The 24,473-nt window shown below is 43.1% G+C and overlaps 3 protein-coding genes across 3 annotated transcripts; all 3 read right to left on the reverse strand.

Annotated features, from left to right (window-relative positions):
* Window positions 1-513: 513 nt before the first annotated feature.
* Window positions 514-1,864, reverse strand: LOC103360466 (lipocalin-like). The gene is made up of 3 exons (XM_008286221.1): window positions 1,648-1,864; window positions 738-877; window positions 514-614 (listed from the first exon to the last, which is right to left on the reverse strand). The coding sequence occupies exons 1-3, from the start codon at window positions 1,735-1,737 to the stop codon at window positions 527-529; spliced, it is 318 nt and encodes a 105-aa protein (XP_008284443.1). The 5' UTR covers window positions 1,738-1,864; the 3' UTR covers window positions 514-526.
* Window positions 1,865-4,204: 2,340 nt separating this feature from the next.
* slc27a4 (solute carrier family 27 member 4) lies at window positions 4,205-22,622 on the reverse strand. Its single transcript, XM_008286224.1, has 14 exons — window positions 22,304-22,622; window positions 20,750-20,911; window positions 17,901-18,111; window positions 17,570-17,753; window positions 16,191-16,349; window positions 13,904-13,973; window positions 13,604-13,695; window positions 12,094-12,203; window positions 11,671-11,880; window positions 11,264-11,390; window positions 10,114-10,251; window positions 9,867-10,031; window positions 8,724-8,870; window positions 4,205-7,509 (listed from the first exon to the last, which is right to left on the reverse strand). The coding sequence occupies exons 2-14, from the start codon at window positions 20,908-20,910 to the stop codon at window positions 7,352-7,354; spliced, it is 1,932 nt and encodes a 643-aa protein (XP_008284446.1). The 5' UTR covers window position 20,911; window positions 22,304-22,622; the 3' UTR covers window positions 4,205-7,351.
* On the reverse strand, window positions 7,644-8,149 carry LOC103360467 (neutrophil gelatinase-associated lipocalin). The gene is made up of 3 exons (XM_008286223.1): window positions 8,013-8,149; window positions 7,790-7,891; window positions 7,644-7,692 (listed from the first exon to the last, which is right to left on the reverse strand). Exons 1-3 carry the CDS (start codon window positions 8,113-8,115, stop codon window positions 7,658-7,660), a joined length of 240 nt encoding a protein of 79 aa, XP_008284445.1. The 5' UTR covers window positions 8,116-8,149; the 3' UTR covers window positions 7,644-7,657.
* Window positions 22,623-24,473: the final 1,851 nt, after the last annotated feature.

The following is a 24,473-nucleotide window of genomic DNA, read 5'->3' on the forward strand; positions in this document are numbered from 1 at the left end:
AAAAATATTTAAAATATGCAAGAAATATTTGCATTGTATAATATATGGGGTGCAAAATGGCAGAAAATATTAAGTAATGAAGATATGCATGTTTGTAATGTTTATCAGCTATCTACAATGTTACACACTATGCAAATGAGCAATTACAATAAATTCTATTCAGTTTTTATTTTTGTTAAAAGAAAATTTACAGTGTGACAGTTCATTCAGGTTAAAAAAAATGCTATAATTACATTAAAATGTATTAAAAATGTGCATCACATAAGTGCATCACAAAAATGAAAATATAGTCAACACTCACAAACACAAAATCCTACTTTATTTATGTAAAAACAACATGTGTCTGTGTTTCTTTTATTCCCGTTCTCTCACTCTGTATCACTACTTGTCATTACACGCTCTTGCCTGGCTTTTGTCCTCATTATGGCTGTTTGCTCATTATGTTCCTGAATCTGGAGTTTCTGCTGCGGGCGAATCAAATATTTAAACTGTCTGCCAAACTTATAGAACATCAGGATCAAACCGACTAAAACTCACGAGTGCTGAAGTAGGTGAACTGTCCGGGCACGCTGGTCCTCTCGTACTGGTACAGCTTACTGACACAACCTAGAGGTCTGAAGCAGATGGAAACCGACTTGAGCCATTTGCCTGTTTCCTCTGTTTCTTCTTCTTCTGTGACTTAGCACACACACTTTTGAACTCAAACTGTACACTCATGTGTTTTCTGTGTGACTCACGTGGCGTCCCACATGGTGAGGTTGACGTTGCCGTTTGTCAGCGGCGTGATCATGCCCATGGAGGCCTTTAGTTTGTCTCTGTAGGGGACGAATCTGGGGGAGTCGTAGGCGAGGCCCACGCGGTACCATTTACCTGCAAACTAAACACAAAAATCATTAGTTTATATACATTTTTCAACAACTGGACACTGTATTTGCTGGAGTAAATAGTGTTTGGGAACTATTTTTGGTCATATATTTGTGCACTGTTGAGTATTTTAGGAAACAAGATAGTGTGTGTGTGAGGTATTAGCTCAAAATAAACTCCTGTTTATCGTATAGAAACATCAGTGAAAGGCTTTTTCTATTTGTACCTGACCACCAGTGTGGACCACAGACTCTCATCTATACATAGCTTCGTTACAACACAGACAGACGAACGAAGGACTGAACAAATACAACTAAATATTAATAAGCCTTTGCCTGCTTTTGCCTATTTTCTTCTCGCTTTAGCTTTTGTAGATAAAGGACAGACATGGGAACCGTTCAGTCAGTCATGTAATATTATTTTTTACCTCACACCAAATTGGCAGGTAGGCAACCTTCTGATAAACATCAGCCACAGAAAACAAATTATCTTCCTTTTTAAGGCCTTTACACTTCACATTCTCCTCTCTTGACCTCTCGTGTGTGAGGTGACCCGGTATACACCCATTCACAAACGTATTAATCATGGAATTTTACTTGATTCCTTGTTTTAGGTCACCAACAACTGTTTGCCAGCTTATCTGTGCACACACACACTCCAGCACACAGTGTTCCCCACGCACGCTGTCGCCTCATAAACAACAAACAACCCAAATCTCCCTTCGCTCAACAAAAATCAAACGGATTTAAAACCCACTCCTACTTGTCACAACACGCGTCTCACCTTCTGCAGGTTGAAATCTCTCTGCGGCTTCACGTCTGCGTGCACCATCATCACGCACAGCATCACCATGGCAACGGCGGTGGTCCTCATGGTCGTGTGAAGGAGCGAGTCGGCGGCGGCGAGGCGAGGTGAAGGAAGACTGGGGGTATCTGACCTGAGCCTAAAGTGAACTGTGAGCGGTGGACTGACAGGTACGGACTGGCAAAGCCTGTGGCAGTGTTTGCTTTTTCTGCTGATCCACCCACCTGGTCGTCAGCCAATCATTGCTAAGGATCAGGGAACAGAAGCCAAGTGTTGAAGGTGTGCGGCTCCAAAACAAGCCAGACTTAGACTTCTGCAGGAATATACCACGCTCGTGGTTTACTGACATCAGCTGAGATTCATGTGCGGTTCCCACGAGCAAAGATTTCACAAGACCTTGTTCCACAGAAACATACACGAGGAGCAAGAAGTCATGAGGGAGCAGAAGCTTCTGTTTCTGAGCTGTGATGACCACCAATAAATAAATACACCTTAAATTAATATACACAACATTCAAATGTTCCTCCACAGATGGGTTCCCTCTCAGCTTATTCACATTGTCTGGACCTGAAACTGTAAAACTCTTGAGCAAAGATGTTTTTGTGCAACTTTCACCTGAAATGTTTTGGGACTAAACAGATTCTGCTTCCAGTTTACTGCATGAATCTGCTGCTTAATGCTTAAATGACTCTGCAGTGGAAGAACACTGAGCTGGCTTCATCTTAAAAGTTGATAATTGCATATATAAAAAAAAAGAAACTCGCTCAACCGCTTGTCAGATCTGCCACTCATGCCACTGCAAGTAATAACACGTATTCATACACTTGTGGAAAACAGAAGGTTCACAGGTTCATTATGAAACTTCTTTTCAAGTTCCAGTTTTACTTTCCTCGGTTTTATAATCCTTCTCTTAAATAAGAAGAATAATTAACTCATACTGAGAGCGATTTCTGTCAAAGAGAGTCAGCTTCACTGCAACATTGCATGTAGAAAGATATAAAACAACATTTACGTCTGAAGACTAGCTAGTAAACAAGTTTTCAGTAAGTTGTTGTTAAACTGAAATGGATGTTGTGAGCCAGCAGTGAGACGCCTGTGATGAATATACAGCACGCACAAATAATACGTGGTGTTTCATGACACACAAACGTACAATGGAGTCTTTCAAAGGGTCTAATTTAATTTGTTTTCTTTTCCGCAAAAGTCTAAATAGATTGTTAGTCAGAGTAATAAATTATCCTGACTTGATTCAACAAACGTCTTGTGCAGGAAGCTCTGAACACCCAAAATATCGAGTATTTATCTGAAAATTAGATCATTTCTTACTGATTTAAAACAGTAAAACACAACTCGTTTCTCCTGATGTAGCCCCACAGGCTTCCAGATAGACTCAAGAACCTCTTCATCAGCAGCTATTTCAACCATTTATTATCCATCTAGTGTCTTTTAATCGTCCATCTCTTTTGGCTGCTGTTCGTAAACCTGCTCAAGTTCCTCTTTAGTTCCGTTTTAATTTCAGTTTTGCTTCACAGGAGTTAGTCTTCCACATGCAACTCGTGGTTCGTATTTAGAAGCTGGTTTAGAAAGAAAAAAAAAAACAAACCAACATGATGACAAACCACCGTTTAAATGTTACCCAGAAATCCCCTTACAGGAAGGTCAACATGGCCTAAAGTAAACCGCTCAGCACAACGTTGATAAAATGAAGGCGTTTCGGGTAAAACTGCTGGTGAGCAAACGCTTTAAACATTTCAACCCGTGTGGCTTTACAATCAGAGTCCAGGTGAACAATTTAAATAGTTTTGTTTTTATTAATAATAATAATGATTTTTTTTTTCCATTTGCAGCACTGCTTTTATCTCATTTTTCTTGAAATGCATGACATATACAACTAGCCTTCAGCGGACAAGAGGACATCAGTGTGTGTGTCTGGCACACACAGCACACCTCACACACCTCCTCTACACACTCTGCACAGGCAGCAGCCGTCAGCCCGCGCAGCAACACCATCACGTTCAACGAAAACGTTCTCACACATGTAGGCAAACATATATATGAGGAGGAGGGGGAAGAAAAGGACGAACAAAAAGTGCAAAAAGCAGAAGTGTTGATCAGAGGAATGAGAGGACAGTGAGAGACACAGACATGTTGTAGGACGCAGTTCAAACCTCGCTGCGCCCTCACAGCTGACTCACCATTTGTGTTCTGAACAGATTATCTGAACTGATCTCAGTATGAAAGGAAGACTGGCAGCAAATCGACGCCTTTGAGGCTTTCTCACAGATAATGTCCACTTTAGAAGTCTTCAATTGATATCTTAGTAATGAATACACATGTACTGATTAGTATACAATGACCTGGGAAAAGGTAATTAGTTCAGTCACTAATCTACTTTGCTTTACAAATTCAAAACTTGCCAAACAAAATCCAAATTTTAAAATGTGTCTTGTACGATTGAATTTCCTTCAAATACAACCTTTAAGTCTTTTCGATCGTACTCTACAGACCACATGGTAAATGATGGCATGGAAACATGTGCGTGTCTCTCCTTGACTGGCAATATTTATTAACGTGGAAATGGCAAACAGGCTCCGAGCACACATCTACAACCATTTCTTTTTTTTCCCCGAAAAGGCAGATTCCTGGCTAGTTCCTAATGCCTTTCAAAAAAACAAAAAAACACACACAGTAGCAAAAACAGCCATTCGATTGTCTTCCATGAATCCCCCCAAAACCAAAACCACAAAAGCTATGATTTCACACAAAGAAAAAAACACAAAAGCAAACACATGTAGCAGTGGAACAATCAAAGTATAATTAACAGTTTTTCAAAAAATAATAATTTAAACTCATTAAAAAAAAAAAAGAAAAGAAAATGGAAACATCTTCTTCAGAGTGCTCTGCTGTGGGGCTGTTTAGTCACACGCCCCCTGGTGGTCAGGGTTGACGAACCCTCAGTCAGAAGCATCATAACAGCCAGACTGTGTTCCCTTAGATACACAAATCACACTTTACTTCACAACATCATCATCATCATCGTCATCATCATTGGTCGCTCGTTTTTCTTTTTCCGACATTCAAGAGAACATTTCACACTCATCATTAAAGAATAAATACAAGTGAGAGAAAGAGAGACAGAGGAAACAGGAACAAATCTTAGGTCCTGTCAAACGGCTTTGTTGGTCTTTTTTTTCCCCCCAAACGGGGAAAATTACAGCAACTGTGACGGTCGCTGTCAGCAGCCATCAAGGTCAACTGTGTCAGTCAGTGCAACCAATAAACGAAAAAAAAACAAACAATCGGATTAGGAACGAGTCTGCAGAAAACAAAGTGTTGCATCAATAAAACTCTAAAGTCTTCCACAGTACAGCGGCGCAGAGCAAACGCTGGCTGCTCTGCTGTGCTGTAGGAGACTCAAAACGTCGGGGAATGGCAGACTACACACAACACACGTCGGCAAAGGATGCCTGAAAAATGGTTTTGAGCGTACGACCTCCTCAACTATCTCGCGAGCCGACGCACAAGTCAGCAAACTAACTGTGTTCGATAACTGTTTCTGGATCAGGCGAGGCGAAGCAGACGTGGCAGAGACAGCGAAGGATCAAACAGAAGATCGAAGGGGCGCCGCGATCAGAAAGAAGGGAACAGATGGATGAGTGGGAAAAAAAAAAAGGGTTTCGGGTGGTTGGCAGAAATACAATAAAGGCTTAAAGTAAAAAGTGCTGAGCAAAGGGAAGCTTGGGTAACCAGCAAACACACAGCAAATAAGACAAATTAAAGGGAGGACTAAACAAAAAAGAAGAGATTCAGAGGAGATGAAGCAGGAGTGGTGGAGTCTTGGAAAAACAATCACTCATTGCCATTGAGCATAAACTCTCCCTGCACCTGGCAGGACGACGGGGCTGCCATGGATTCCTGGAGGATGATTCTCGGAATAAAATCGGCGACTACGAGCAGGAATTTGGAGCCGGACGAGATAGAAGCTGAGCGAGAAGAGAAAAGATGAAATCCAACATAAGGAGGAGGGGGATCTATGAGACGCTATGTGTGGTCCAGGGCCTGTGAATCTGGGAGGTGAACTCACAGTAAGGCACAGTGCTCTGCTTGTGGTTGATGATGCTCATTCATGCTGCTACAACCTCTGATGACAGCTACTGCGAACGACAGACGATACCGTTAAAGACGAAGCGCGTTTTCTTGTCCTCTGTTTCGATGCATCCCCACCTCCCTTCCCTCCGAGTTCAGAAGCTTTGAATCTTTGGATCGTTCAGCTCTCCTCCCCCCCGAACTTCCGGCAGAACATCCCTCTTTTAGCACCGGATCAAGTTCTCGCTGATCAGGCGTTTTGGCGCCTCTCTCTTCAGTCAAGTGCTCTTCATATGTTTTAGAAGAATATACACACACACACTCCTAAGATAGGCAAAGTCTACCTTCAAGGACAAAACCTGCACAATATGGCCACACGAGCAAACCGCACAGCAGCCGAACGAGCCGCTGTTTCTGTGTTTAGTCCAGGGGTTGAATCAGTCAGATCACGTTTGTGTTCCAGCAGCTGATATAAAACGCATTCTACTTTGAAGGACTCCAAGAGCTGATGAAGATTTGGATACAAATAAAGCAGAAAAAAAGGATTTTACTACAACAATAACAACAACAAAAAGCCTTTACAAGAACATAAATAATCAAGATGTTTATAATTTTTTCCCCTTAAATATGTAAACACTACAACTTAAAAATATTTGGTGTGTTGCTTTTTTTTTTTCTTTAAATCAGCTTTTATGTGTCGCGGCTGATTATTGCACTTCAGACGCCGGAGCCCTATTGCACTTTAGAATCTTTCAGCTTCAACCTCTGGTCTAATTTTTACGTCTGCGTCAAAGGCTTTCCTACTTATGTTGTTCCCTTTCAAAAAAAACAAAGAAAGAAGAGAGTGAAGCGCTTTGATAAACCTCAGACGTCACACAGGGTTCGTCGCTGCTGGCTAATTGTGCAGGTTAAGTCGGCGGTAGAGGCTCCAGTCTTTTACAAAACAATCTCACTAACATGACGATGAACAGAGAGCTTTAGGTCCACGTGGGGTCCCTCTGCCGTCCCGCACGCTTGAATCCGAGTTCCTTTCAAGGTTGTGTTTTCTCTGCAGTTTTTCAAGTTTTTGCATTCTGGATGCTAGGCAGCCTGTTTCCTCCTCCTCATCCCTCGCCAGCGAAAACAACTTGGTCTGACGGACCAGGGGTTGGCGGGTTTTGGGGGGGCGGGTGTTCGAGGGGCTGTGCGGGCAGAGAATGTGTGGCCATGAAGAGTGGTTTCAAGTTACCAAATAGACCTGCTTACTGGGTTTACGCCTCTCTGTTTGCTGAGGTAGCGAGAGGAGCTGCTGAGGAGATGGATGGATGGAGTGGTGCAGTGTGTTTTGTTTCTGAGTGTGCCGTGCATAAGTCTGTTTTTTTTTTTTTTTCATTATCATTTAGGAGTTTTAAAGAGCAAAGTGGTTTTGGGAATACAATATGTATGCGTGTGTGTGTGTGTAAATGTGTTCCAGAGTGTATGGCTCTTACTTTAGATGTGTATAATGGGGACAAAACCTCGCCGCTATCCTGGACGCACATGAATGTCTTCTTTTCTGTATTTGTACGCGTGTGTGTGTGCGTGTCTATGTGAAGATGCAGTGCTCAGCCGGGGGTCATCACAATTTGTTCTTCCCTGACAGTATGGAGCGGTAAAGCTCCTCGTCCAGCTGCACATAGCGCCCTCTGCTGGAATCCAGGAAGTACAGTCTGTCTGACACCGCGGTGGGATCGAAGTTGTCCCGACGCAGGTCCGTCTTCTGAAACTTAAACGTTCCTGAGGAAGAGAGAGACACCCAGTTGAGAAACAGGTTTTTAAAATCTTCTAAATCTTCTCAAGCTGATTTGTAAAACTGTATTCTGAGAGGAAAGCATCTAGTTTATGAGTCAGGTTTGGAAATAAGTTTTTCTTTAAACNGTCTCACTCAGCCAGATGTTGATGTTGATGGAGGGCAATTATCTGTTGGCGAGATAATAAACAGACAATAATCACATAACTAATTCTCATTCTCTATGTACATGTATGTATGTGTGGATTTGTGTTCCTCCTCCTTTACCTGCTGGAGGTGGAGTCAGAATAGACTCTCTGGGGAAACCGCGGGACACGGCGAAGTTTTTAAACTTCTGAATGACTTCATTCTTGACTCGCTGAGCGCGGCCTGCAAACAAGTGTAGAGACACGACGCTGATGAACAGTAATGACTGCAGTGGAGCTACTATGTGCAGCTCGTGTGTTTTGATTTAAGGTAACTGATTTATCTGTGTGTGTGTGTGTCTCACCGTAAAGTGCCACCTGTGTGTACTCTCTGTGGAAAACCTTGTGCTTCAGCACCAAAGCGTACTCGGTGTAGTTCGTGTCCACCACGGTGATGTCCTTCACCATGCTGTCGCCTGAGAGAAAACACAGAAACGAGTGCGTCTAAGATTTGAGAATTTAAGTGATAAAATAATTATTAAAATTAGATTCACATAAAATATAATAATAATAANTGCAGTGAGAACAAATAACAGCAAACAAAGCTGTTTCATTTCTAAATTACTCAAAGGACCTTTATCGTGTTGCTTGGACTGTGAATGATGAATATTTTTGCCTTGCTGGAAGGTAAACAAAAAGAAGAAACTACAAGATAAAAAAATGTTTATGTTTTCCTTTAGACTACAAGAAAAGGAATCAGATTAAATTAAATTTGTTGTAGTTTTATATGAGCTGCTATAAATGCTGCTGAAAGAAACTTGAATGAGACGGGTTTGTTCAAAAGAACATGTCGTACATGTTGTTCCCTAAAAAAAATCTCAATTATTGGACGAAATTATTTTTCTGATTAAAAAACAGTTTGAGAGCAGCTGAGCAGGTTTAAAGCTCAGCCATCCTTCAAAACCAATCAACATGTTTTCAATCTGCACAGCAATAAAAAAAAAAAAAGAAAAAAGTTTGCTTGTGTAAAAATCTCTTGGCTCACTGTTGGACAGGAAGAGCAGTGAAACCTTTACCTGTCTTGTTGACCTCTGGAAGGAAGCGGAGGAAGACCGGCCTGGCGTACGGAGGAAGAGCCTTCTCCATGTCCTTCACAAACTTCTCCAGGTCGGTGGAGTGAGACGGATCAGCGATGGCGGCCATTCCAGCCTTTCCCTCTGCTCCTGTGTGCGCAGAAACGGGCAAGATGGAGGATTAATTCTGGGGAGGTTTAAGGTCAGAAAGAAGCTTGTGTTTTGTGCCATGAAGCACTGTGTAGAGCTCAGAAAAGCTTCGACTTCATAAAGTGGATGTGACCTGATTGACTGTACTTGTGTTATTTAAATACATCCTCTATGCTCCCGTGCAACGCTGATGTCCTCTTTAAACACTGGTGAGCTCGTACCGTCTGCTGTAGTGCCAGTACGTCTTCATCTGTCCGACTCTTTTGTTATTTATCACTGTGCACGGAGAACAAAACTAGTTTCCTCCTTCAGGGGACTAATAAAGCGATCTAATATAATCACAGCGAGTGGAAAGTGGCATCTGTGATTTGTCTTTGGTACCACCGGAGCCTCAACCACAGCGCAGCTTTATATGCGATGGCACTTTAAATTGCCGGAATTGAATTCATGTCACAATAGGTCAAGTGTGAGCCGCGACGCTGCAGCTGTAATAACTAGATTATCAAACAGAGAATGGCTCTTGTCGAACATGCGTTGTTCAGTATACGATCCATCTCTCTCTCTACACACACACACACTGCAGCAATCAGTCAGCTTAAGCTTTCAAGGGTGAATTAATTTAGAAAGAAAATTAAATTAATTCACACATATGAATACACATTTTGACACGAGCTTTACTCGATGCAGATCATCCGGCTAAAGCAGAGGAGGATGAGAAAAAAGGAAGTTCACGCGGGTTCATGCAGTAATGATCTCAAAACACAAAACGGGCTGAGTCATCCGCTCTCCTTGTAGTCGCTGTTTTCACTTGTGCTACAGGAGACCCAGCAGACAAAATGCCAAACATAGAATAACAAGGAGCAGACGAGGACACGGCAGAATTCAAAGCAAAGAGGGCGGGTGTCCAGTCAGAGGGAACGAGATCCGGCGTGTTCGGGATATTTTTGGACACGAATCCAGAAAAAAGAAGCTATTCCATCGATTAGGAGACGTTACCTGGCACTTCCACTCCATAAACGACCACATCTTTCATGTCCAGCAGCCGGCTCAGAGTTCCCTCCACCTCGGTCGTCGAGACGTTCTCTCCTTTCCAGCGGAAAGTGTCTCCCGTTCGATCCTTGAAGTACATGTGGCCGGTCTCGTCCATGATCAGCACGTCACCTGGTGAGGAGGAGTCGAGTCAGTGTTGGTCTGGTCAGAATGGAGTAAGTATATATATGTGTGTGTGTGTGATGATTCTAACCAGATAGATAGGCACTGTCTCCCTTCTTGAAAACGCTATGAGCGATCTTTTTGCTGGTTGCCGATTGGTTGACGTAGCCATCAAACCTACGAAGGGGGTCGTTCTGAATAATCCTGCCAACGAGCTGGCCAGGCTCGCCTAGAGTGAGAGAGAAAGAGAAGAGGTGGGTTAGTTTTGCTCCTCGGGGGTTTCAGAAATGAGTAAAAGGTGCCTGTGCATATCTGTACGTCTACAGTATATTAAAATCACAATACCAATTAAGAGTACAGACAATATACTTAGCTTTAGATCACTTATAAACATGCCGATGTGTGACAAATTAAAGGAAAACCCGAGACTCTGACTGGGGGAGGCATTTTGCTAGCATAGTCTGAGTCCACATGTCTCCTCAGAGGGAAGGATCACTACAAATCAATACACAGTTGTTCTGAATGATCACCTTTATCCTACGGACAACAACACCCCCGTCCACACGGCACAAAGGTTCACTGAACGGTTTGATGAAATAGACGTGAATCACATGCTACGGCTTTCACAATCACCACATCTCAACCCAGTTAAACACCTCCAGAAGATTTCGAACTGGTGGTGCTCGACATCTAACCACCAAATGAGGGAATATCTTTTGGAAGAACGGTGGCGGTGCTCCATCCCTCCAGTAGAGTTTGGAGGATCAACGCCAAGATGCACTGAAGCTGCCCTGGTGGCACGCGATGGTCGAACACCTCACTAAAGACCCCACATGTTGGTTTTTCCTTCATTTGTCTGCATATGATTGAGCCTCAGAGTGAAGAAAACAGCAGCACAATGCAGCAACATTTCAGCGTCTTTGTGGCAGCTCTGCCGACCGGTTTATCTGGTAGTTGACTTGAAAACAACAATAAAGAGTGTAATCCCTCCACTAGAGTTTCACAGACTTGAAGAAAGAATGTCAAAGCTGTAATAGCAGCCTGTGGTGGCGCAACACCTTACAGAGACGCTTCACATTGGGTTTTCCTTTAATTTGTCACCCATCTACATGTACCCTTTTGTATGGGAATACATGAGCAGCGGTGTCTACTCCTGAGGTATTTATTTGGGCTTAACACCACCACTCTGAAACCACGTTTAGACTCATCAGGTATAAAATATGAGCATAGAGTCAACCCACCAGGTTTACAAGGAATGCAGACGCCATCAGGTCCCCTAATGAGCTCCATGGTCTCCTCATCGACCCTCACCAGTCTGATGGGGTAGACGTAGGGCAGAATCTGACTGTTGAAGCCGCACGCTCCAATCTAGACGAAAAGAAAAACCGCAAAAAATCAGGGGGGTGAAGAAAATGAAAAGCAGACCGGCTCCAGTCAGGGCAAAGCAGCAGTTCTGTGAGAAGTTACCAGAACTGAGGAAATGTTAAAAATAGCCATGTAAAATTCTCCTTTTGGTAAAATGACATAATTAAGCAATCTGAAGGATTTGAAATCAGGGTTTTTCATTACAGTGAATTCACACAGTTGGGCCGATACAGAAAATCTACAGAGAGCATCGTCACCGGTTCTTTGCAGGACGTGTTCCCACCTTGTTATCGAAGTTGCCCAGGCTGCAGTTGCACTCCGTGGCTCCGTAGAACTCTGCAATCTGCGGGATGTTGAATCGCTTCATGAACTCCTCCCATATGGACTGACGCAGGCCGTTGCCCAGAGCCATGCGAACCCGATGCCGCTGCTCCGTGTCCCGGATCGGCTGGTTCAGCAGATATCTGCAGATCTCACCGATGTACTGCACGATCTGGAACATGGCGGTGAGGAAAACAATAATGAAGTGATAAAGATAAAAAGATAAAGATAACTTTATTGATCCCACAGTGGGGAAAGTTCACTGTTACAACTGATGAGCTACTTGCTGATTTTATACAAAGTTTGCAACAATAAATAAAAAAGATTAACTGGAACGATAACACCAAATCTTTACATTAACTTGAGATCGTGTTATGCTACTTACAGTGCAGTTGTATTTGACGCAGTCATCCCAGAATCGCGATGCAGAGAACTTCTTTCTGATCACCACAGTCATGCCGTGTATTAAGCACTGACCCACTCCCACAATGTTTCCTGTGGACAAAGAAAACGAAGCTGTGTTACCAGCGTTGACATGAAAATGTAGAAACACATACAATTTTTTTGGGTTGTTGTTGTTTCCTGTTGTGTAGTTTGCTTTCACAGCATTCTCCCACGTTCTGCTTTCTTTGGTTTGGTTGCTGCACCGTGCAACACTTCTCACCACAATGTGACCTTCAGGTACACCACTGATGCTACAGCAGGCTACGCTATGATGGATCGCAGTGGATTGTGACGATGAAGTTACCAATAATAGAACTAAACTTGTTCTTTTTGCTGTAGATTAAATTAAATGAATGTATATGAGATGAGGGGGAAAAAAATGCACACTGCAGGTTCAAAGCTGCTTTATTCAGCTCAGCTCAATGTGACTTTGGTTTGTTTTCTCCTTTGTTTGACTGAACACAGAAATCCTACTCTGTGTGGATCAAATTCTACAGCGGGTTTGTTTTTTTGCGGGAGCTTGAGACGACCTCAGCCTGACTCAGATACGACTATGAACCAACTAAACTGAACGAGTGTGAGCTAAACAGTCCCTCGAGCCAGGTTTGTTTTGCTCCCTGGGATGAGTAAACTCTAGACCAGCTAGCGTACACATGGAGAATGAATAAACGTCTGATGCTAGTTTGTTTAACCCACTAAACCCCAAAATCTGTCAGTGGGTTTGAAAGGCAGGATATCAGTACAAAAAAAGAAAAAGAAAAGCCAAAATGAGATCTTTTATCAGAACCAGAAACTGTAAAAGCAGAGAGAATTCTCACATATCCTGCTTTATTTGTATACTTTACTCTCAATATCTCATTAAAAATAAGGTGTTTGCACATTCAAAAAAAGCAAAAGATTCACTGATCCTCAGCACAACATTGAAGCCAATGATTCAGCTGCAGCCATCAGTCACGGGACAAATATTCAGGGACTTTTCGCTTGGGCTGGGCTTAACTACAAGCTGTGCTTCCACAGAGCAGAGAGGAGAAAAGTATGGCAACAAACTAAAATAGTAAGTAGTACGATATCTATAGTGTGTACAGTCGCTATTATCTCCGGTATTTGTCACGTCTGTGGTCACTTGAAAAAACATCAGAATTGTTTAATCCAGGTTTTTGTAAAATAAATTATTAAATAAATTCAGCTTTTTTTCCTCCTCACTGTTCTTATGATCTATGCAACTGCAACCTTGTTATAATGCACAGAAGATAGCACGACGTTCTCTCTACTTCTAGCCATGGTTGTTCCCATAGAGAGAATTTTATGCTGTAAAAAAGCCCAGAAACTGTTTGGGGTTCAGAGGGTTCATCTATTTCTAGGAAACACAACAAGTTTACCAACTCATACATAGATTCAAGCCACAGCAACCAAACTGTAGATCTGATATCCTTATCTCTAAACAAACATACCTGCAGAGTGGTAGAGTGGAAGGCAGTCATACAATACATCGTCTGACGTCATCCTAAAGCCGTAATACACCAAAGCTGCCATGCGGTAGTACCTGAAAACGGGGGTGATTGGGAGCAGGGGCAAGAGAAAAAAAGTAAAATAAGTAAAAGCAAAAGTAAAAGCAGCAGCTTTTATTTACTTCTCTCTCTCTTATTCTTTTCTAACAGCATTTGTGCTGCACATGAGAGCTACATGGATCAACAAAGAGAGCAGCTGCAGTTCCTGCGTGTTTGTTTGTTAGCTGCACGCCTCCTTCCTACCTGCTGTGCACAACAATAGCAGCTTTAGGCATCCCAGTGGTTCCTGATGTGTAGATGTAGAACAGGCGATCTGAAACAGACGGCACAGCGAGAGTGAGATAACGCACATATGAAGAGAAACGTGTGCTTTGGCTGGTTTCAGCACGTGCCCGACGGCGTGAAAAATGAACGCTATGTTTAAATGCGAAGTTTCGATTGACTGCTTTTTCAATCGTGAATGTTCACTTGTGCAGGAGTGTAACTGCTCGGCTTTGATCCTTAATTACAGGCCTGTTTACAGTTTTGATCTGCGAGCTCATCTGGTCTCAGCGACAGCGCCGGAGTACTGACGCAGAATAAAGCAGAGTCGCTTTTTAAAGACGGCAAAAATTGGGTAATTATGTCCCTCGTTTCCGAAGACGCAGTGTAATATGTAAACAAAGCGGTCTGGCAGTTGGACAGCGAGGTCCTGCATCCTGACATGTGCAAATTAAGAGCAATTACAACGGTTCTTGGCATCACAATGGACCACTTGTGCTTGAATTTTGCCTCCCTTGAAGCTGAAACCATCGATTAACAGAAAAAAAAAAATTGTTTTTAGCTCTGACATACAGCTAGAGAACTGGACTGTAGCAGCTATGTGTTAGCTCAGCTCACGTACACACTTATAAATCCTTTGCTGACTTGTTTGGCATAAGCAAATGAGCTCTGTGGGTGTCGTATGAACAATGCTGACTAAGCAGCCACTTAGCGCTGCGGTTCTCATTTACACACAACACGTTTTTTCAATCACCTCTGAATACGTCCCGACCGGTTTGATCCTGACGCGTTTTGGTTTTAATCTGAGATCTCTACGGAACCATTTAGACATAGCATGAGCAAAGGTGTCTGCTTTTATTGCCACAGCGACCTGCGAGTTATCGGTGAGCAGGTACGAGTTTTTATCTAGTAAGGGCTGAATAAACGCTGGCTCTGTGGATTAAGTTTTGCTTTATCTCGGGATGAAGGGTATTAAACACTACAGAGGTTGTAAAGCACTTTGAGGTACGTTTGTAGTTCTGAGCAGCAGTAAAATAGCTGACATGAGTTGATTTTTAAATATTAATATATATTGTATATTACATTTATTCTCCTTTTAACCCACATATTGTAAATGTGTTCACATTAATGCCATTTAACTATGAACAGACTGGAGGCTAATAATGATTTTCTTACTAACATTTGAACATCATATCGTTAACTAGAACATTTCTTCAGATATTTGGAGTGTCCCAGTGCAGCTTCTGCTGGTCAACATGTCCTGCTATAAATATACATAAGGTATAGTTTATTTAGGTCCTTTTTTTATTTTGAAAAGCCAGCATATGTCACAAACCCTGATCAGGTCCTTTTAACATCTCTGAGCTTTTGCTTTGAAAGTGTCAAATTACAAACCGAAAGAAAATTCTGGATTTTCCAAAAAATTTACAAAACATAAACCGCAACTACATAAAACCGTGAAAGTTAGAAAAACACAGATTTAGATGGAAAACATTCAAAGATTTGTGAACGGTTTAAACTTTGAAAGACGTTTCTACTGTGAAGAATACCAGAGCTACGGGTTTCCAAAGATGGCTGAGTTTTTCAGTTGTACAGCAGACTCCATATTCCTTTTAACACGGATTTTCATGCAGTGTTTTACGAATTTCATAAAAAACATACGATGAATTGCTACCTAAAGTCATAGGACACCATTCCTAATCGAGCTGCATATTTTCATATTTAATCTGTTTGGGTTTTCTCAAAGCTGTGGTATGAGTTAGGCGCCGAAAATTGCTTCTGAAGAATCTTTAAGAATAAGCCAGATGAAGTGTGCTTCAGTGCTTATGCATTAGCGCACTAATTAAATACATGTTTGACTTCATTAAAAACTAATAAAGCCTATGAATGAATAATAAAAAAGAAACGCATTCAATAGAGCCAGTGATACTCTTGACATTTCTATTCAGTGTGATTTCACAGACTGAGTCACTGCTTGGCCTCAAAAGTGCTCAACTCAGTACTGTCCAGCTGATCTGTTTACACAACAAGTTGCTTTGTCAACTTGCCGTGTTGCTTTGGTTTGGAGCTGCTGCTGAAACTGACTGAAATCTTCAGTACTGGTGACATGAGGATCTGTTTTTTGTTGCTGACACTACATGGACACATCAGTTAAAGCTGCTCCCAAGAACATCTGTTAAAGAGCTTTTGGTTAAACTACCTTCCTGGAATTAACACTTTCAGGAAACTCTGATCCTGACCGGTTGTGAGGGATACGATTCGTTCTCACCTGTGAAGCAGCGCTGCGGCCGGCGGGGCAGGTGAGAAGGGGCTGCATCAATCAGGGGCTCTAGGCACTCGGTTCCCTGTGGGACTTTTTTGGGGTCCCAGTCACCGGAGCAATACATCTGCACTGCCTTCCCCATCGAACTGTGGATCTCAGACACCGCTGTGAGAGAGAGAGACACGTGCATTGAAGTATATTAGATTAATTTCACAATCCCACACTGGAAGAGGATCACATGTTGTGCAACACAGGTGGTATAACAGCGAGTAAGGGGGCTGGAAAGGGGTAAACATGTCAGAGGGGTTTAATGTAACCCAGTGGGAGAGAAATAAGAAAGTACCAACACAGTGAGAAGAAAAGAGGAGATGACACATGAAAACTGCTCTCATATTTTCCCCTGAACAGCGTATCCTAATTTAAAAGTCTTATGTCACGCTGGCTAATGCTACCGGCTAGATTTGGCCGCAGCGCAGAGGCTGCGTTTCCAATTACTTAAATGCGTAAAACACACGACAGCTCCGGGATCCAGTACAGAGGCCCGCTCCATCAATCCCAGGACGAACGGCTAAAAACTCATTCACTCTTTATAACTGTTGAGATCAGGCCTTTTCAGATCGGGCCGCGATCCAGGAGAGGCAAATAAGGAGCATGAAATAGATCCCTAATTTATGTCTGACTGCTCTACTGCAATGTAACGGCATGTTTGATAAAGCAAATATAGTCACAACCACGCAGATGTGATCATGGAGGAATCGGATTGTCTGTCAGCATCTCAGATTTAAAGTGAAGTTGGTAGAAGTGGAAGAAAAATACAGATATTTAACTGCTTTGGAGATTTAATGAATGTTATCAATTAAATCACTTCTATAAGCAGTATGTATAAGTAGGTCGACATAGTTTTAGAATACTTTTAACTCTTTTTCTGTAGTTGTTTTTATTCCAACTTTAAATCTTAAAAAAATAAATTAAACTGCACAAGGTTTTAAAAACAGCTGGTTTACTGTGCAATCAGTGTTTTGCTGAGTATTGTCGTGTCCACATCTCTGTTTCTGCCTCTTATCTGCTTTAGTTTATCACTTATCGGGCAATGTTCTCCTTTGAGGAGCTCAGACCTTGAACAGAGTGGTGATAGAGACATTTCTCCACTTCAGTCCTCAATCACTCCTTCCCTTCTTTCCGTCCATCAGTCGTTTAAAGCTCCACCGACTGATAGTGAAGAGACACCTCCTCCAAAACCCATTTATCTTTTATGACCTTTGCTGCTTTTCTCCCCGCACCACTCGCTTCTCCCATTACAAGAGGAAGCAGAACAACATTCATCAGCACGGACTGTAAAGCCTCAGGATGCTTGTCCAGGCTTTAAATGCATCCCAACCTCTTACCATCTATGAGCTCCGATCCAAAAATCACAGCCTTGGCGTTGGAGATGGTGACACAGTGGACTAAGGCCTCTAGTCTCAAGTTGAAGTTGATGAGGGCGGCCTCTACTCCGATCTTAGCCATGCCCAGCCACAGGCCCACGTACTGGGACCTGTTCTCCATGAAAAGGGCCACCACGTCGCCCTCCTGAAGAGAGACACAACAAAAGGCAATCGTATCAAGCTTACTGGGATATCATACCTGGTAGCAACATTTGAGAAGGTTTTGAAAATGAACAGAAATCGGTTCTTGTTCCCTTCGTTCTTTAGAGACTGTTGTGTGTTGTAGACTTACCCTGAAACCCCGCTCCAGCAGCAGGTTGGCCACTCGGTTGGAGTATTCATCCAGCTGTCGGAAGGTCCATCTCTCTCCGGTGCCCTCGAAGATGAGCGCCGTTTTGTCCCCGTGGCGTTGCACCGTTTCGGCAAAGATCTTGGGAATTGTGTTCTTCTCTTTCAGGTGGCGCCTGACATTCATCTTCACCCGCAGCAGCACACCTGCCGCGCTGAAGAAGCAAAAGAAAAAATACTGTCAATTACAAGAAAAGCCAGTTAACTCTTCCTTGAATAAAAGACATGAGCCAACCCACCTCACATCATTCCCTGCTACTACAGTTATGTTATTATTGCATACTATTGCAGCTGTGAAAAGAAATGTGTTTTCGCAGGCTCTTGTTTTGTTTTTTCGGTTATTTCAAGAATGCTTTGACATCTGAGGCCCAGCTGCTCAGAAGCACCAAACTGATGTGTAAAAATCTAAAAAAAAATCCAGTAAGAATGTTTTTTAGGCAGAGAAGTTTTCAAAAAATCTGCAATTGTACAAACCAATAATGTGACTATTTAAAAAAAAAAAGGAAGCTAAATCAATGCACGACAACACTGTAGCCTGAAAGTTGTTTTTTACGGCGCAATTAGATGCACGAAAACCAATTACTCCAACCGCACAGGGGGATGATAACTAAAAACGACTCGCATTTGAATTCATAGCAATAAAACACTCAAATCAAAGCATGTTTATGCTCATCGACAGCTTCAACCGACCGACTATGGCCGTCTTTTATCTATATTGTACGCTAGACATAAAATACAACAACAGACTTTGTCCTTTTGGCCCAGTTAAAAGGGCAACGTCTGCATAAATGGCAACTTCCAAATACATTTGTGCACATTTATGGCACAAAGGTGAAGATAGTGTTAATCCTCCTGGAAAGAGATTAACTGCAGAAACATCATAAAAGAAAAAAACAAACATGTTACCTTATGGTCTCATTGTGGTGCTGATGATACGCTTATCATCACACATAGGATTAGTTTCATGTCGTTTTAGATAAACACAATTTATTGTCCCACAGTCTGTACAGTGACTTCATTTGTGCACAATAAATCTGTCTAAGGTTCTTTCTATTGCAGCAGAGGAGCTTCCTGAACTCTAAACTATATAATTAACTTTTCAATCAGACCTGTAACAAAACTAACACGATTGAATTCTATGTGTTTCTTTACTCATGTTCACGAGAGGAGTTTCGGATTAGCAGCAAACTGAGCTGCAACATTAAGAGTATTTACAACCAATTGCAGCCAATGCAGCCGTCTGAACCACCCACTGGAACTCCCAGAGACACTGAATTGCGTATCCCGGGGGTTAATATCGTTTACAAAGGCAACGTAATGGTGACTTTTATGTTGTAAATACCCGAGCCTTGTTAAACCACATTACACATTAACAAGTTGTGAGTCACTCTGGAAAAGGTGTGTAAATATAGTGAACTTTTAACCTTGAGGCTTCGAATATTGTCCGCAGAAAACGTAGCAGCATTATCCGAACGGCACTTATAGTTAGAGGTGTTTGCATGTGAAGCAGAGGTCGTACCCGGTATAAAGGAGCAACACTAGTTATATTCCAGTTCAGGAAAGTGTCTGTAAAGCACAGCCTCGCAAACTGTGACCCTTATCTGTCTGACCGATAAGAGAACTGGGCCACATTTGTAAATAACGGGGTCACAGGATGGCACTAATCACATCTCTGGCAAGAGGATGCAAAGAGCCCATCTTTTACAATTTCCTGTGGAACCTCTATTGCAGCTATAGAGGAGGAACGGAAGTTAACCGCAAACCAATGACCCTTGCAACCTCCATCTGTAAATATTGGCTTTAGGTAAGGCAGTTAAAACATGCGCTCCCCCCTCCTCCCCTTCTCCTCCATCCTCTCCATTTTCCTACATTTCAGTCTACCTGTTCGGAAGCAGGTACAGCAGAAGACTTACTCAACACCAGGCCTGTTGTTGAAGAGCCTCGGGTTGCCTGACGAGTTCTTCTCAGCCGCTTTCAAAGAAGACGGTCTGCATTTTTTTTTTTTTAACAAAGCCACAATAGTGGAAAAAAACAACAACCTGTTCTTCGAGCCGAGGTGCTCCTAAAACCCTGCGGTGACGTAAATTGCAATGACGCTCGAAAATTTTAAGCTATTTATTCAGAGTGCAGCTAAGTGTGAATGCGGAGCTTTTAATAATTAACGGAGATATCGTTACTGGGCACCGCTGTGAGTCATATCATTGTATTATCGCATATCATTCCATTGAGAGGTGACAAATGATCATTCTAATTTAAAACTCTGCCTGGTCGCATTAATATCTTATGCGAGAAGATGAGGCGGAGACCTGAAAACTTCCTTTTGTGATGTTACAGTAACACATGGCACATTTTACTATTTGCAAACAGTCTTGTTCTGGCTGAATGCAACCATCTGCAGAAACCTCGACGGTTGAAATGCATGTAAGAGTTGGACTGTTTTGGGAGTAGCATATCCGTGCACTGATGGCATCAAAGGGCCGCAGTGCCACCACTCTTTAAATTAAAGCTGTTAAGTCTCAAATGAAAGCCAAAGTTCAGCACTTTACCCTTGCAGTCAATGTTTCACTCGAGGTGCAACGTTCTGGATGCACAGCCAAAAACCACTAAATAATTTGTCATTGTCAAAACACTCACAGGCCGAACTAGGATTTGGCAAACAGTTGAGAGAAAGCGGGACATAGCTGCTTAAAAATAAAGCAACTCAAATGATAATCATATTATTTTGTGCTTGCAAAAGGCTGGAAAGTGGATAAATTACATGCACCGTCTACCCACAACCTCCCCATTGCTTACTGTAAGTCTCTGCCAATGGTTTTGGCGAAGATCTGCAGAGACTTCCATCCTCCGCTTCCCAGGAAGAGTATCAGGATGGCCGGAAGAACTTGGTACCAAGGCAGGCCCACCAGCAGCCTCAATACGAACAGCAGGACTGTGCAGCATGCTAGACGCATCATCCTGAAAGAATGCACACACACACATGTATAAATAGAGATACTAGATAACAACGTACAGGCAGCAGACCATGACTACTAATCACCAACATTTCAGACCAAACACCAGTTCAGTGGGAGAAAGGTTACGTGTGGTTGAAGTGAGCAAAACTGATCTTTAATCTGCTTCCTCTAAGTGGCTGGCAAGCTAACCACAAAAGAATGTTATCGACTATGGTTTCTTGTTTGCTCATGCTGTGCCTATTTCGGCTCATCTCCGGCTGACTTAAAACGAAAGATATGAAATCACACCATAACATGGGTTCTCCTCCTGGATGAAGCTTACCATGATTAGATAAAACTACAAACAAAAAAGTGTTGTACATTTGTAAAGCTGGGATGAATTTGCTTTTCCTTTTGTACATGAAAAAAGGCTGCTGACACCTTGAGGAAACCTTAATTCACTCCTCTGACAGTCTGTAGTAGCAGCAGAGTGCAACAAAGGACAGCATGTGTTGACAGAGGTGCCACCTGAGAGGTAGAAAGCTGATCCTGGAACAGCAGAGGACAGCTTCACATGTCTGCTTATTATCTATTCATTCGTAGGATTGCTCTGTTCAAGAATGGCTCTTCTTTTTATTATTATTATTTGGGGAAAGCCTGTTTGGTGAGGATGCTGCTTTGCCTCTGTGGCTGATGAAGGCTCCATCAAAGCTAATCCAATAACTCCACTGTTAAAACATGAACCAGCGGTCTGTGTGGGCGATTAAATTACTTGATGGGATGTCACACATAAGGAGAAAACGGTGGATGCGTTAAGGGGCCAGTCGCCACCTCACTGTAGGAAGAAAAGAAAAAAAAGCTTCATCATTCGCTGCTGCTAAACCCGGAAATTTAAAAGGCGCGTAGCATCATATTGCGGTAGAGGGTAAAGCAATGATAAAGGCTCAGCCCACTGTGGGTAAGACTACACCACACCAACCGTGCCATGTGCGCCTCGGACTGGGCCTTTAACTGTAGCCCGGTAGGACGGTATTTACGGTGCTAACCTGATGTAGGTTATCATGGTAACAGGCGCGCCTGATGCGCAGCGTATTGCGCGCATCGGCTTAAAGGAAGCGGATGGACAGTGTGACAGCAGACCTCTTTTAGGATGAAGAGCCATGCTGTGTGTCTACGTCCGCATAATTTAGCTTCTTCGTGATCAGCGTTAAAGCAAATCAGTGGCTTTAAAATCACTCCCCCCCAAATAACGGGGACAACATCGCCTTTGTCTGTCCCTTCCTCCGAGCGATTATAAACCTGAACCAAACGCCAAGTTGCTCATCGCGGGGGCGCTTCAGCCAGCCTGGGCTGTGGCCGGGACGCTTTTTTTTCTCTCTCTCTCTTTTCTTTTTTTTGTGTGTGGCTCACATACCTTGCACCTCGATCACACCGTCACAAGCATGTAGGTGCGCAGAAATCCAAACTCGTCGTGTGCGTTTCCACCTTGATCGGCTTACAGGCTGGCCGGGTCGCCCCCCCTCCGCTCGTCACCGCCGCTCGGTCGCCTTTGGACGGAGAAAACGCACACAGACAACACGCACTGGGATCCCCTCCTGTCGTTAACGGCACAACGACCTGCTGTTGCTGCTGCTGCTGCGGCTGCGGCGGCTGCTCCTCCAAAAGCTCCCGGCGGTGCGCGTCGACTTTGACCCCGCGATCATCATCCGTTCATTGTGGCGATCATTTATATCATTCCCGGGTTCATTGTAGCCGATAAGCTCGCTAGCAGGCGTAATTCAAATGACCTTATAATTTTCTTAGTTGCGCCCGCCCCGCAGCCGTCAGCGTCAAATCAGTGAATCAGGAATAAGCGCAGACGGACGCGCGTCACGGCCAATGGAGAGGAGCCGTTTGTCACACATCCCATCCGGCAGGGGCGGGGTTTGCGGCACTGGAGAGGAGGAAATGCGGTCCAGGGCCCTGCTCGGTTGCCGACAAGGCAGCGAGGGGCAGCACGCGCAGCAGTTTCCACCCGGCACCGACAGGGCCCTGATGCGGATCCTTATGGCGTAGAAATGAGCCCTGCCTCCCTCCGTCCGTCCGTCCATTCATTACGCCGCTGCTGCGCTCAGCCACTAATGCTCTTTAAATCTGTCAACAGAGGGAGACCCGTGGAGGGGCGACGAATGAGGAAGAGCAGGATGTCAAACACTGACCAGGAGCATTGGGTTGCTAGTGAAGGCCAATAAAAACTACTGCAACCAGAGAGCACAGCAGCTGATTTAACTGGAAATCAATCTTCAAACTGAATGTAGATGCATCTTACATACAGTTAAGGCCAAAATAATTGGTGCCAAATTTGATTTGTGCTGAATTTTAAGTGACCTTTAGTTTTTTTCTGACTGGAAATGACATAAAACAGTATGTTTAAGGTTTTAATGACAAATTAGAATGATTTATGTCTTTATTTTACATTTTTTAAAACCAAAAATGCCACATCTAAAATTAATTATACCTCCTGATATTGTTAAATTCATTCATTCCAAGTGGTACTGCTAATTCCTACCATGTTAAGGAGAATTCTGTTAAAATAAAAATCAAGAGCAGCTGATGTAGTAGTGCTCTTGTCAGCTCCCAGTCAATTCCAAGTCACGACAAAGAACTGTAATCTTCCCGAGGACCTCTGGTTGTGTATTGTGGTGACTCGCAAGCCTGAGACAAGCTTTAAATCCATAATGAAGTGTTTTCAGTTGTCGGTGGCAACAGCACAAAGCATAACTCAGAAAATACAAGTTGGTCAATGCTGCAAGAAAATCTCAAAATGTCGAGGTGGAAAGCCAGAAGTGGGCCATGTCTCGCAAGAGTGGTGGTGGTGGTGCAAGAGGCTGGAAGGAATCCAGGGATAACCACCAAAGCCATCGAAATAAATCAGAGAAATTCTGGTAGCAACATCCCAGGGCACACAAGCAGACGCTGCACAAGGCTGGACTCTGACCAAGGAGGACTCCACTTATTCAAGAAAAGCTCATCTGGACAAAGAAGGAAGTTTCTGGTGGTGGGATAAAATAAAAATGGAGATGTTTGGACACATGGATGTTACTGTGCTAGTCGAAAGAAATGAAAAGTGTTCAACGATCGAGCATGGTGGTGGGAATGTTACGCTCTGGGGAGGGTCGTAAGAAATGACGACTGTATTAAAATTCCGGAGGAAAACATCTGTCAGGAAAACTTGGGTTTTGGTGCTTCAAACACGACAACGATCCAAAAGATCCAGCAGCCAAAGTGGTCAAGAAAGAGTTAACACAGAACACCACCAACAATTTGGAGCCGCCCAGTCAGAGTGCTGAATCTCACTCAGAATCTTTGACCGGAAGTGACGATTACTGATGACAAGGACGCCCTCCGACCCAGAAGATGAACCAGAATTCCAGTGGAGACGTGTAAAAAGAACTCATTAGGAACTATAGGAACTGTTTGACTGGTGTGGTGGCAAATAAAGGCTTTGATTACAGAGAGAGACTATGAATAGCTCAAAAAATGAAAAAAACAAAAACAAAGAAGTAGGTTAAATCCATCATTAACGTCTCTATCACATGTTCTAC

The sequence above is a fragment of the Stegastes partitus genome, unplaced genomic scaffold (assembly GCF_000690725.1).
Source record: "Stegastes partitus isolate 25-593 unplaced genomic scaffold, Stegastes_partitus-1.0.2 Scaffold443, whole genome shotgun sequence".
NCBI classification, from domain to species: Eukaryota; Metazoa; Chordata; class Actinopteri; family Pomacentridae; genus Stegastes; species Stegastes partitus.